The 13325-nt window shown below is 39.8% G+C and overlaps 1 protein-coding gene across 1 annotated transcript in view; it reads left to right on the forward strand.

Annotated features, from left to right (window-relative positions):
- The window catches only part of LOC311245342 (voltage-dependent calcium channel subunit alpha-2/delta-1), a gene marked incomplete at both ends in the record, with an annotated part of 125592 nt that extends 120266 nt beyond the window's left edge, over positions 1 to 5326 (forward strand). Inside the window, one exon of the mRNA XM_084335185.1 lies at positions 5216 to 5326. Coding sequence (XP_084191311.1) covers positions 5216 to 5326 — 111 coding nt within the window. The remainder of the gene's footprint in view (positions 1 to 5215) is intronic.
- Between the last annotated feature and the right edge of the window lie 7999 nt (positions 5327 to 13325).

A 13325-nucleotide genomic window follows, 5' to 3' on the forward strand; every position in this document is an offset into this window, starting at 1 on the left:
ACAACCACAGCCACAGGGATATATCCAGCTTTGACGAGCTCTCTCTCCTCCTGCCGATTAAATTCAGCAGCTCTTCCTCGACCGTGAGTGCCTGTAGCTGCCTGCATTTGCACAAAGGCGTCCATCCCTGCTGCTAGCTAACGTTAAAACTAACCTAAAGTTACACAAGCAGAATACATCACAAATACTTCCGGTCGGGGGATTTCAAAATAAAAGAGCGACATCTAAAAGCACCGGAAATACGTTTATTTTGTACATTATCTAACGTTAACACGAACCTAAACTAACTTTAGATTAGTTTAGGTTCGTGTTAACGTTAGATAATGTACAAAATAAACGTATTTACGGTGCTTTTAGACGTCGCTCTTTTATTTTGAAATCCCCCGACCGGAAGTAAAAATAATGCTTCTTTTTCTGCTTGTTATCAATGGGTTGGTTGAGAAGGGAAATTTCATCTATCTAGCTACATCTGGGGTACAATGTTGCATAGGCTGCACATCGATGTTGCAGAAGCATAAAGGCTTAAAGAAAATCTTAAAAGAAGACAAGAAGGCAGAACTAAATTTGAAAGTTTAATTGCATTGACAAGTTGACAAATACATAACTTAATGCATCTTAACATGAACATAAACAGGAAACACATCTTTAGGCCATCCTATATAACAAAATATGAACACAATAAATCAGCCTAACAATAATAGCTATACACAACATGTGACAACCAACCCCAAAGAAAATGTGACGACCAACCCCAACTGGAATGTCTTGATAGCATCAAGGCTAACAGCCATCTAACAACTAGTTAGCTAGCTAACAACAATCTAAACTATAGCTATCCCTTCACACTTTTTAAGGGTAATAATTGTTTCATTATAAACCAATTGTGTAAAAGCCTAGAAGAAAAATACTGAGGAGCGGAATATTTACAAATGGACATGAAAAACACAAAAAGTCCTCTCACCTCAAGTTCAGCTACACTCCAAAGATGACAATATAGGTGAACTCTGACCGCAATTCTGGACATTTAAATACCTAAATATGGGAGACAGGACCCTCTGGTGATGAAATATAATGAATGTGACAACCTACCCGTGTGACAACGTCCCCCGTTCTCCCCTACTGGTACAACTTTTGTACTGAAATAATACCATGGTATAATGTAATTTAAACCGTAATACCGACGGCACTTCCATAATTTGTTCGGTCACTATCATACCATACCACTGTCATACCATACCACTATCATACCTTGCCACTGTCATATCATACCACTGCCATACCATACCACCATCATACTGTACCATTTCTGGTATATATTGGTATCAATAACATGATATTTGTTCCCAATGGTTTTAATCCTTCCCTTTTGCACATTAAAAGTCACCAGCAACATGACTGTAAATACTAATGGTCTTGCATTGAACTATTGAGAACAGAGACATTCTGTTGTATCACGTTTCAACTATTTTAAGGGGGAAGGGAAAGGATAATGCAATTGTATACTTGCATATGTATACTTTTGGACTGCAGTATTTTGACATGGGATATAGTAGTGGTCGCGCGACACGGGAATACGTTTAAGCACGCTAATCATCTATAGAAGTAACTTAGAACAAAGTGATGTGAGGTTAGTGGTTGTGCCGTTTAATCAGCGGTCATATGGGCATCACTATGACTGTAGCTACTATTTGGTGGTGCTGCGTTATGGTCTGAAACGAGCAGCATCTCTGCTCACAGGTCAAGCATATTTTAACTGCTCAGAGCAGGCTTTACAAATGATTTAAATTTTTTGTATCCACCTTTTCTCCTCCTGTTTTTCTGTGTTTTTCTCCCATCCCAATTTAGTCGTTATGCCAATTCCCCCCTCTCCTTCCTGGCCGTTGCTCGCATGTGCCCCCCACTGGTCGGTCTAGGGAGCCCTGAAGTCTATCAGATGCTTCCTCCGAGACATAGGAGACAGCCAGCAGCATCTTTTCACCTGCCAGCGCGGACTCTCATTGGCGAGGTGTAACGTGTGGGAGGTCACACTACCCTCGCCATCTCCCTCCCTCGCTGTGCAGGCGCCCTGACCGACCTGTAGGAGTCGCTGTTTACAACGACCAGAATACCACCCCACCGGCTTCCCTCCTGCTGACTCTGCCAATTGAGCCAGTATGACGGCCGGCCAAGCCGGAGGCAACGCTGACAGCCGGATTCAATACCAGTGTCTCTCGCGTTGGTGACGAGTGCTTAGTCCGCTGCGCCACCCAGCCGCGCTTTACAAATGATTTATAAGTAACCAATAATGTGAACAGTGATGCTAATTTTCTCCTAGCAAAATTTTTTTATGAACATATGTTTAGCCTGTTCAAGCCTTTGGTACTTAGTGTTGTTTTTAAAAACAAAAGTCAAAGCAGTTTACATTTACTCTTATATTTCTCTTTATTAAATGTTTCTGTCAAGTCTGAAGATTACACATAAATACATGGTTGCTATTTCCACCAAGCCATAATGAGCAGGATTCTATAGCTCCCTTACATACCTTCCGTAAGGGAATAAACGCTATGTACCTCTCTCCTACATTGATTCCATTGGGAGGGAGCCGATATGTTCAACTAAATTACATTTTGGAATATATAAACTATTACCTATAACTATTAAGATTTATTTTGAACAGAGACCAACTTGAGTATCATTATAGACTGTGTTTACTCTCTGGCCTATTGAATAGCGCTGTAAGTCCTTACCACAATATGTAATAGCTCTGTACTGGTCCTTACAACACATATTTGAAGAGGGATCACTCTGAAGTGGTATTTTTAGGCTACTTAAAGGGGAACTACTGTACGCCCATTTTCTAAATTCATAGGTCTAATATAGTCCACAAATATATAATATAGTTAAGAGCAACTCTCTTTCCTACAGCTACATGTTCTGTTTAAGAGCTGAGAACACTACAATACAATACAGAAATCAAATCAAATGTATTTGTATAGCCCAAAATCACAACTAATTTCCCCCATGGGCTTCACAGATCAAGAAGAAACATCACAAAGAACACCATCTAATCTACAATTTTGCAACACCCCCAGACTTTCCCCAATGAAGATAAGGAACAAGTCCCTAAAACCTAGCAATAGGAAAAAAGGGGGAGAAACCTCAGATGGGCAATTCAAAGGGGATTTCCCATCAGGGTCTGTGATATATAGTGTTGCTCTATTTTTATATCCAGCTCATCTGGGTATAAAAAAGAAAATTCTGTGGGTCCACAAAATCAGTCTCCCATTCATTGTTTATGGAGTAGCTCCAGACTTTATACTTGATGACATCACAAGTTTGAGTCTTACTTCCTGGTGTCTGGCTATTACGTTACCATTGACTGAAGGAGTGCTCGTCGTCTTGTCAATGTAACATAATTAGGAGACGGTAGCCAAAGTAACCAAAAAAAGATATTTAATTATATTTACCATGGGTTTGTAACCAAAAAGGAGTAACATAAAATAACGACAAACAAAACACAGGATCAGCATCTCACAGGAGAACAGAACAGTTATACACGAAGGGATGACGAGACAAGACACACCTGGGCTGATTACAAATGGATACACCTGGGAGGGAAACAATAAGGACTACAAGACCAGGACAGGGAACTACAACTAGACATTACACATCACACTGGGAGCACCTGATCAGGGTACAAACACACCCCACACGTAACACTGGCTTTATGGGAGAGAGAGTATCTCATGTTCACAAATATCCATTGATTTATTGGAATAAATTTAGGTGATGTTCCCCTTTAACCACATTTAGCAAAAACACTTGTTGCTCATGTAGCCTACGCCTATGGTACCTTTCCGTAAGAACCATGTGATGTAAATCCTAAAATAGCCCAGACAAGGCAGGGAAACCGTGCGTGAGAGCTTGACATCAACTCCCACCATCCAACCATTTTACATCAGGCTCCTGAATATTTAGAACAATACCATATTTCCCATATTTATCTCTTAGTTCCCAGGCTGTTTGAAGTCTGCCTTTCTAGCGACATATTTAGGGTCAGACCTCTCACACACACACACACACACACACTCACACACACACACACACACACACACACACACACACACACACACACACACACACACACACACACACACACACACACACACACACACACACACACACACACACACACACCTAAACACTGCTACCGGTCTCTGTGTGTGTGTGTGTGTGTGTGTGTGTGTGTGTGTGTGTGTGTGTGTGTGTGTGTGTGTGTGTGTGTGTGTGTGTGTGTGTGTGTGTGTGTGTGTGTGTGTGTGTGTGTGTGTGTGTGTGTGTGTGTGTGTGTGTGTTGTGTGTGTGTGGGGGGGGGGGGGGGGGGGGGGCAGGAAGGAAAAGGAAGGAAAGGGCAAAGTGGATGAACAGAGTGGAAGTAGGACACAGCCCTTTCCCTCTGCATCTCTACCCTGCTGGCTGCTGTGCCTGGGAAGGTAGTGTGCGTCTAGGCCGTCCATATCATCACTAGGGTAAACAGAGGAAGCTTTGCGTGGCTTTCCTGCCGTTTGAGGGCATAGTATGCACACAAGTACACTACACCCCCCCACTCTCCTCCTAGGCTTAGGAAACCCACTATTGAGATTTCCTCAATACGGCCTTCAAACGGCAAGCCACAACACATTTCTATTGAATCCAATATCAAATCTGCTTACCAATTTTTTAAATCTCATATCAAATCGTTTTAGGTGATCATTTTGGGACGAAATAAATTTAAATGTTGTACAGTAGGTAAAGAATGTGTGTTGCTTTTTATTCCACTGAGTGCAGTACAAGTATTCCTTCAGCAATGTTGTAAGTATTGCCACCAAATCATGAATGACTTTATCATGAATATTGAGACTTAAGACTGGGGTTGAAGCGAGGTGCAGAAGAGGGAGAGGAGGACTATGTTTGAGAAGAGGATTTGCTAGACTCTTATTGAATCTGGCTATTTTACAAACTGGGAACTGTGTCCAATATGGAATGGGCTAACATGACCCAACCAACCTGATACTTCACATGCACACAGTCCAAAAGAACGATAAGATCTAGAGCATGGAACTCCTCACTGTATGTGATGATATGATACGATTAAAGTTAAATTAAATGCATTGAATTATCAACTGTTACAATACTATCAATTAATGTTTTGTTGTTGCTGCCTACCTAACTGATTGACAACTGTTGTGTCCAATAGGAAGATGATTCTGACTGTGGTGGTGGGACCTCCCTGAGCCCCTCCCTCTGGCCGGTGTTTGGGCTCCAACTGCTGCTACTGTTGCTCATCACGTCCTCACAACATTCATGACCCCTACACAAACACACACAATCAGATACACACGCACACACATGCACACACACAATCTGGCCAAACAATCCCGTTCCTCTCATCCTACCCAGGATGTATGCAGAACTTTTTGCATCAGACACATAACAGTATCAACAGGTCCATCGATGCCATCACTGATTTGTTAATTCACTGCCAGTATGTAAGAGTGTAAGAGTGTTTCTGTCATTCTCCAATGCCAAAGGGTGCTCGCTCATCCCCCCCCCCCCTCCCCACCCCACCCAACAATAGAAAATAATCTACCTTGCTCAGTTGCACTCCATTCCATAGTATGCTACTTCATACTATCCTATGGTGCAAGAGTAAGAGCCAATCAAACCCTTTAAATCCCTCTCATCTTTCTTTTATTTGTCTGCCCCACTATGCCAACTGGATATTATTCAAAGACTGTGTGTTTTCACTGACAGCAATGACACGTGTACTGTGGTTGTCTCTGATGTGTGTTGCTTATGATATTGCATACAAATCGTTATACTGTAGACATATAGGCAGCCAATGCCACTATGGGGGAGGGGGGGGGGGGGGGGGGGGGGGCAGTTTATTTGAGTACCTTTTAATTTATGTATGTATGTATTTATTTGTTCTATAATTTTTTGTACTTGAAGTCTATTAGCGTTGAGTGGCTAGCTGGGTGTTTTAGTGTAGCAGCATGGGCTCTATACAGAGCTGAAGACAACGCCGGTACTCTTGACACCAAAGCTCCGTACAGTACCAAACGACTGTACACTTACACATTCATTGCAGATTCTCTCCAGGATACACAATGGCAGGCCTCAGATCTGTTCAAGGCTCCCTGGTGGCTTCTTTGAACTATTTCACTGTATTCACACTATTTTCACTGTAGTGTGATAGTAAAGGGTTAACCTTCTGTAGTGCGGCAGTGAAAGGGTTAACCATTTGTCGTGTGGGAGTGAAAGGGTGAACATGCTGTGTTGTTGCAGTGAAAGGGTTAACCGTTTGGTAGTGCGGCAGTGAAAGGGTTAATGAATGAATCTGTAGCCTATACCGTCTCTGAGCAAAGGACATCTTAAATGGACATGGAGGACACCCTTTTGTTTGTCTGAAAGTGGAAATCCACCCTAAAATAATATTTGCATCTATTATTTCTATAATATTGTACGGCTCGGTTTCAATATGTGAATATGCACACGTCTCTCTCTTAAGATTAACACTGGAGAGAAAAGACTGTAGCGGGGATGTCAAGAGACCAATTCTGGAGCTGCTCTATAGACGTCGAATAATGGAACAACTTCTCGGTACACTACCCACGGCAGTTGTAATGTAAGCCCTAAATACGTCATTTGGATGTAATATCTGAAATGAATATTCAATGAACCCACAAAATCACTCACTAATTAATTCTCAATGGACCAGCTCCAAAGAAGTGTGGTCTGATGACATCATAAATGCAAGTCTTGATGCTCTGATTTCCTAGCGTGGTAGCTACTGCAAACTGGACCTAGTCTTCTAGCCGCCCACACCCTTCCTGACAGACAAACTCCTTCAGCCAATCAGCGTAACAAAGTACAAATCGGAATAACTGCGAAAACGTTATTTTTTTCGCAGAGAAAGTCTGCTAATGGTCCGATTGCATTGCAATTTCTGGAAATTGATGTGGATACAATGAAGGCCAGTCTGTATCACAAAAGTCTGGCTTCCACGCTACAGATCTTCAGCTTAGGGAGGCGGTTGTCTATGTTAATAGATATTGACTGCACTGTCCAAGATCATTGGAATAGCACAATCTAGATTTCTGTTTTATGGTGGATCTTCCCCTTACCTCACTGAGTGTTAGTGTTAAGTAGAGAGCACCCATACTAATCTACACTGATCACTTATCAGGGTCGATCAGGATGAAGAGTTTTCCAATTTGCTCACACTTGGTCTGACAGCTCTGGTTGCCCTTAATTTGATGCATCAAATTCCCAGTGCCTATGTAGCTGTAACAGTTAGTCTGTTATTGGAATGATGTACCAATGCATCTTATGTATGCATCTGTGCTAATGTTTGGTATATAGCAGAAGTGGTAGCCCTTACAATAATGTCATAACCACATGGGCCAAATCTCTTGCAGTTAAACTGATTTTACAAGTCAACGCTAGATATACTGATCAATAGATCTGGAATTGATTGAAACAGACTTTGCTGCTGTCGGGAAACCCTGTATATTTAATTTCAGATTTTCTTAATTTTTTACTTGGAACAGAATGTTTACATGGTTCTCTCTGCTGTCAACAAGTTGCATGACCCTAGGACCACGTTTAAAACCCAAAGTAAAACTTCAAAATGACACAGGTGTCAATCTGAAAATGAGGTTGGGTTTCTTAATTCCTGAAATGTTTACCATTTTGGAGAAATACAAGGTTTTCACCCCAACAGCAGCGACTTGTCCCTGAACCAAACTTGATCAAGTATATCCAGTAGGGTTGGGACCAATTCAATTTCAAATCAGTGAATTCAGGAAGTGGATTTTATTTAATTACGTTTTTTCAAAATCAAATAGTGAAAAAGATGTGTTGATATGAAAAGGTTATACTATCTAAACCTATTGACAAATACATTAGAATACATGTACGGTTTTCTGCAAGTAAACGACATGGTCTGTTTATATTTTGTGAAGTGATAGAATTGAGAGTGAAGTGGACGTCCAGACCCTGGTGTCCTTTCCCAGTTTTCCCCGAAACCCTGTTAGCACTAAGATCAATAATCTGATCAATGGGCTAAGATGTTCTTAAGTGTTGAGATGCTTTTGGGAACTGTTTTAGTCTCGGTCTTGTTTCCGTCCCATCTCTGGATCACCAGCCTCAGGAGCCAAGATGATTTGTGAATGAGATCAGCATATCGAAGATGACTGTTCCTTTTGTTTTTATTCTCCTCTTCGTTCTTCTTCTTCTTCTTCTTCTTCTTCTTCTTCTTCTTCTTCTTCTTCTTCTTCTTCTTCTTCTTCTTCTTCTTCTTCTTCTTCTTCTTCTTCTTCTTCTTCTTCTTCTTCTTCTTCTTCTTCTTCTTCTTCTTCTTCTTCTTCTTCTTCTTCTTCTTCTTCTTCTTCTTCTTCTTCTTCTTCTTCTTCTTCTTCTTCTTCCTTCTTCTTCTTCTCCTTCTTCTTCTCCTTCTTCTCCTTCTTCTCCTTATCCTGCTTGTTCTTATTTGTGTTGCTCTATAAGTGCTGTGAAGCAGATGCTGAAAGCTCAGTGTCTGCAATGTGATGGGATTGAGCTTGCTCTGTGTTGGAACGCCGCCTGTGCCCACGGTCACCGTGGAGACCCACTGGAGAGGAGCAGGTTACATTGTCACCAATGCAGGGGTGTAAAGTACTTGAGTAATTGTACATTGTTACAATACGTAAGTACTGTTTTGGGGATTTGTATTAATACTCGAGTATTATTAGGTTTGTATATTTGTACTTTTACTCAATTACATTTCAGAGGGAAAAAAAACTCCTTACATTTAAAATGCAGACCTACAAAGTACAAATCTTGCAGGTCCAACCATTTTCATTAGTATATTTGTTTCTCTGGCCGAACTAACATTAATGTTATTAATCCTGCGGCCGCACTTTATTTAAAAACAGCCAATCAAATCCCCATCAATGGAAAATTAACCCGCCCATACCCATGCTGATTGGTCCTTGTGCAAGACTAGAAAGTGGGGATCTTTGATTAAACACCTGCTATCAGAAAAAAAGTTTTTACTTTTACTTTTTAGTACATTAGTACATTTAGTACATTTAAAAGTGGAAACTTTTTGACTTTTACTCAAGTGTGTTTTTAGCCAGATACTCTGACTTTTCCTTGAGTATGATTTTGAGATGGTACCCATACTTTCACTTAAGTATAATTACTGGGTACTTTTTACACCCCTGGCCTGCACCAATGTAACTCTTCACCAAAAAACAATGCAGATTTATTTTGCACATGATCTCACACGCGAGCAAACACTCTTAGACAGTTTTGCACACATGCATTTGGTTTGGCTGTTATTGAGAGTAAAATTAGTTTGAATGTGGCCACCAGTGATGTCATCGGGGGACATTGAAACCTTGTGTTGCGTTAATTACAGCACCATGAAATGATGTAGATGGATAAACTAGCAATATATTGTCTTGTAGGGACTGTTAGCTTATTATTTAATTGAGTTGTAATTAACACAACACATCGATGTCCCCCGATGACATCACTGGTGGCCATATTCAAACATATTTACTCTCAATAACAGCCAAACTAAATACATGTGTGCAAAACTGTCTAAGAGTTTTGGGATGTGTGTGAGATTATGTGCAAAAGAGTTGGTACTGTGTTGGTAAGTGAAGTGACCCTTTAATTCTCCATAACCTGAGCTAAACAGTGATTCATTTAGGGTATCCTTGGTTCTGAAGATCAGTCCTCTCCAGCGAGTCTTTTTGCTGACTAGGTGGTGTTGAGTGTTCAGGTAATGCCTGTCCCTCCATGTTGACATGTGTTTAATTCCAGGGGTGTGCAGGCGACTGCTTGACCCCACCCTGGATATCTCTCTGATTGTGCTTTAATACATGAATTACTCTTTTGTGGAACTTGACTAGCCTGAATCAAATTTTGTATACATTTGTACAATTATACTATTTACTGTATGAAAAAAAAAAGAGAAAAGAAAAGAAAAAAGCAGAAATAATGTTTATAATAATGGTGTTGATGATTATTGTGCAAATATAATATATTCACAATAAAAGTGTTGTATTGTTATGAGCTGAGATTCCCCCTCTTCATTCTGTCCTGTCATGTTGTTATGAGCTAAGGTGTCCTCTCTTCATTCTGTCATGTCCTGCCAGCTCTACAGGCTCCAACAAGATTTCAAACATTAGGGAAGAAAAAGATAATTGAAAGATCATGCAAGTAAAACAATTAAGTACCTCCGACGAAGAGCCATATAAGTCCGTTTTAGGTTTTCAGAGGAGCAATGTTTTCAAACTTTATTATCTAAAGATGGTAAGATAGAGTGTTGTGTTCATTCATAGTTAATGGCAGTAGAAGTTTAGTACTTTATTATCTAAAGGTGGTGAGTTAGAGTGTTGTGTTCATTCATAGTTAAGCCCTAGCCCTATTTTCTGAAAATCCCCCTAAAAATACATGGAAGTAAATGGAAGATTACTCCACTTCTACAAGGTCCATTTGCATGTTCTTGGTATCTAGGGACATCTATGGATCTCCTGGAATGTATTCACAATGTCAGAATTATTGTGTTTGTTACTAGGCTTGAGTAAATTGTGATGAACCAAAGGAGAATATCAAATTTTATTAAAAAGAAAGATTGTAATATTTGACGGTGAATGCAAAAAATTACCAGACATGAAAAATCGCCACTGAACTCATTCAGCACCTTCTTGAGATCACGTGTACAAAAGATTTAAGCAAATGAATAAAGGGAAGATTATTAAACAGGAGATTTTGTAGAGACAGTACTAAATTATGCCATCCGGACACATTTGAATTATGATTATAGAATATAGAATATCAGGCCTATAAATTATCTTACTATGGCCAAGTCGCACATCTATGGATCGGGCCAAATCTCCCCTTTCCAATGGCAGAGTTCAATCTGGATTTAGTAACACCAGGCGTGATTCACAAACCGTGAATGAAATCTACTGTAAGTACAGTTACTTTTTTATAATGTAAATGTATCCGCCATTCTTCATCAGATTGCAACGCCGTTTTTTGCAAGACATTCAGAGAAGGGTAGAGAAACTAACTGTGTTCTGTTTTATGGCAATGATGTTCAGGTTTGTGGTTGATGATCCCGAAAAATAAGGTAAATAAAAAAGTGTATCTATAGGAGTCAGATGATTGACAGGGGCTGGCCTGGTAAGTGGTAAGTTATGGTGGTGTGTTCATTCATAGTTAAAGACAGTAGAGGTTTAGTAATTCATTATCTAAAGATGGTAAGTTAGTGTTGTGTTCACGCATAGAGACAGTCATGGTTGAGTCGTTTCTTGTGATATATCACATTCACATTCATGATTTAGATTAACTTCCCAGCTGTAAATACATGTGCTGTCCAAACATTTCAAAACGGATATAGAAGAATATGATTCTTCAGTGCAAGGGTTCAATTACACAGCAATACAATTAGGCATCAATAACACAATAGAAACAATAAAATACAAGCAAAGCACAGATAAAAAGACAGAGCAATCTGTTAAAACAGTTACACAAATGTACCAGGGAGGTTTAAGATTATGGCCCTAAACTGACCATAGGTCCGCAGAGAATCGATTTTGAGCTTATGCTGAAGATTATTCCATGAAGTTGTTGCACTAAAACAAAAGGCTGACTTTCCAGGTTCAGACTGTGAACAAGGAACCTTAAGCATAAACCAGTCCACAATTTGAATCTTGCATTGTTGCAATATAAGGTGGAAACGTTCCAATAATGGCCTTATAGAGTGCCATAGCTATCACCAGTAATAAATCTCAGGGCAGAATGAAGATGAAGACGAAGATGAAAACGTCATCAGACAGAATACCCCAGAATACAACCTTTCCTACAGGCTAAGGTTACTGATAAAGGTGGAACAGTGTCCGTGTGTGTGTGTGTGTGTGTGTGTGTGTGTGTGTGTGTGTGTGTGTGTGTGTGTGTGTGTGTGTGTGTGTGTGTGTGTGTGTGTGTGTGTGTGTGTGTGTGTGTGTGTGTTCATGTATGTATGGATAGGGCTGTGTGTATATGTATATGAAGGTCATTGTCTACCATTACAATCATCCATATCTTAATAACAAATAGTGAAACAAGAAAATACAATGTTTAGATATCTGTATGACTTATGAATGTAGTTGTGTGCTGTTATTACCCCTGCTTAGCGATACCAAGCCATATTTTAGATTTAGCATAGTTCCAACTTGTCTGTTTGATATACTTATTGACGAGGAGGATGTTTTAAGTAATTTGGCCTATGATGGCGTTAAATCTCACAGAATTGAAAACAATGACCTCAGCGTGTCCAATCAAATCATGATGACATGAAATGTGTTGTTCCTTTGTGATACCCTACTGATGATATATATTATTTATTTACATAGTTGATTTTGAACCCATTGGAGCCATGGCAATATAGGTAACTATCATTTATACCCAGTAAAATGTTGAAAGTCTGGAATATGAAAGTAAAAAAGGTAGATTGTTAAGACTTGCCAGAGGCCATGGACTCTACAGAGTGCATTCTTGTTTATACCATTATTTCTCTTCGACACAGAATGGTATAGCATTGCAAAAGTAATATGTTTTTGTTATCATAATGGCAGCAGCACTCTATATCCAGTGGGAAAGTTAGATAGTCCATCATAACTTTAATTTCCTTTTCTCTTCAGTAATATGATGCAAGTGCTCAGTCAAGCATTTTCATACAGTACCTGCAAGAACAAAGGAATTTTTTAAATGGAGCAAACGACACACACACACACACACGCACGCACGTACGCACGCACGCACGCACGCACGCACGCACGCACGCACGCACGCACGCACGCACGCACACACACACACACACACACACACACACACACACACACACACACACACACACACACACACACACATTTTAATACTTTATTTGGTTCCACAAATTATATTACATAAACAGGGAATCAAATGTATCGGGGCCAAGCAGCACTGAACCCTGGTCCCTTTTTCTACTTTTTTGAAATATTTTGAGTGTGTGTGTGAGCACAGCGGTGTCTGTGTTTCTTATTATTTCATGAAATTGGGTAAATATCTTAATTTTACATATATGTTCATTGTGTGAAAAGCTTATAATATGAAACACTCTAAAACAATAGTTATAGTGTTTAGTGCCTTCTTTACCCCTGGTCCCTTTTTCTACTCCCATCCACTTCCATGTTAATAAAACCGCTATAAAACCGCCATAAAACCGCAAGTCTAATCTTTTTTTTTTTTATCTCTAATCTCTAATTTTCACATCATATATCGATAAA

Source organism: Notolepis coatsorum (assembly GCF_963971535.1).
Source record: "Notolepis coatsorum genome assembly, chromosome: 18".
Classification (NCBI taxonomy): Eukaryota; Metazoa; Chordata; class Actinopteri; order Aulopiformes; family Paralepididae; genus Notolepis; species Notolepis coatsorum.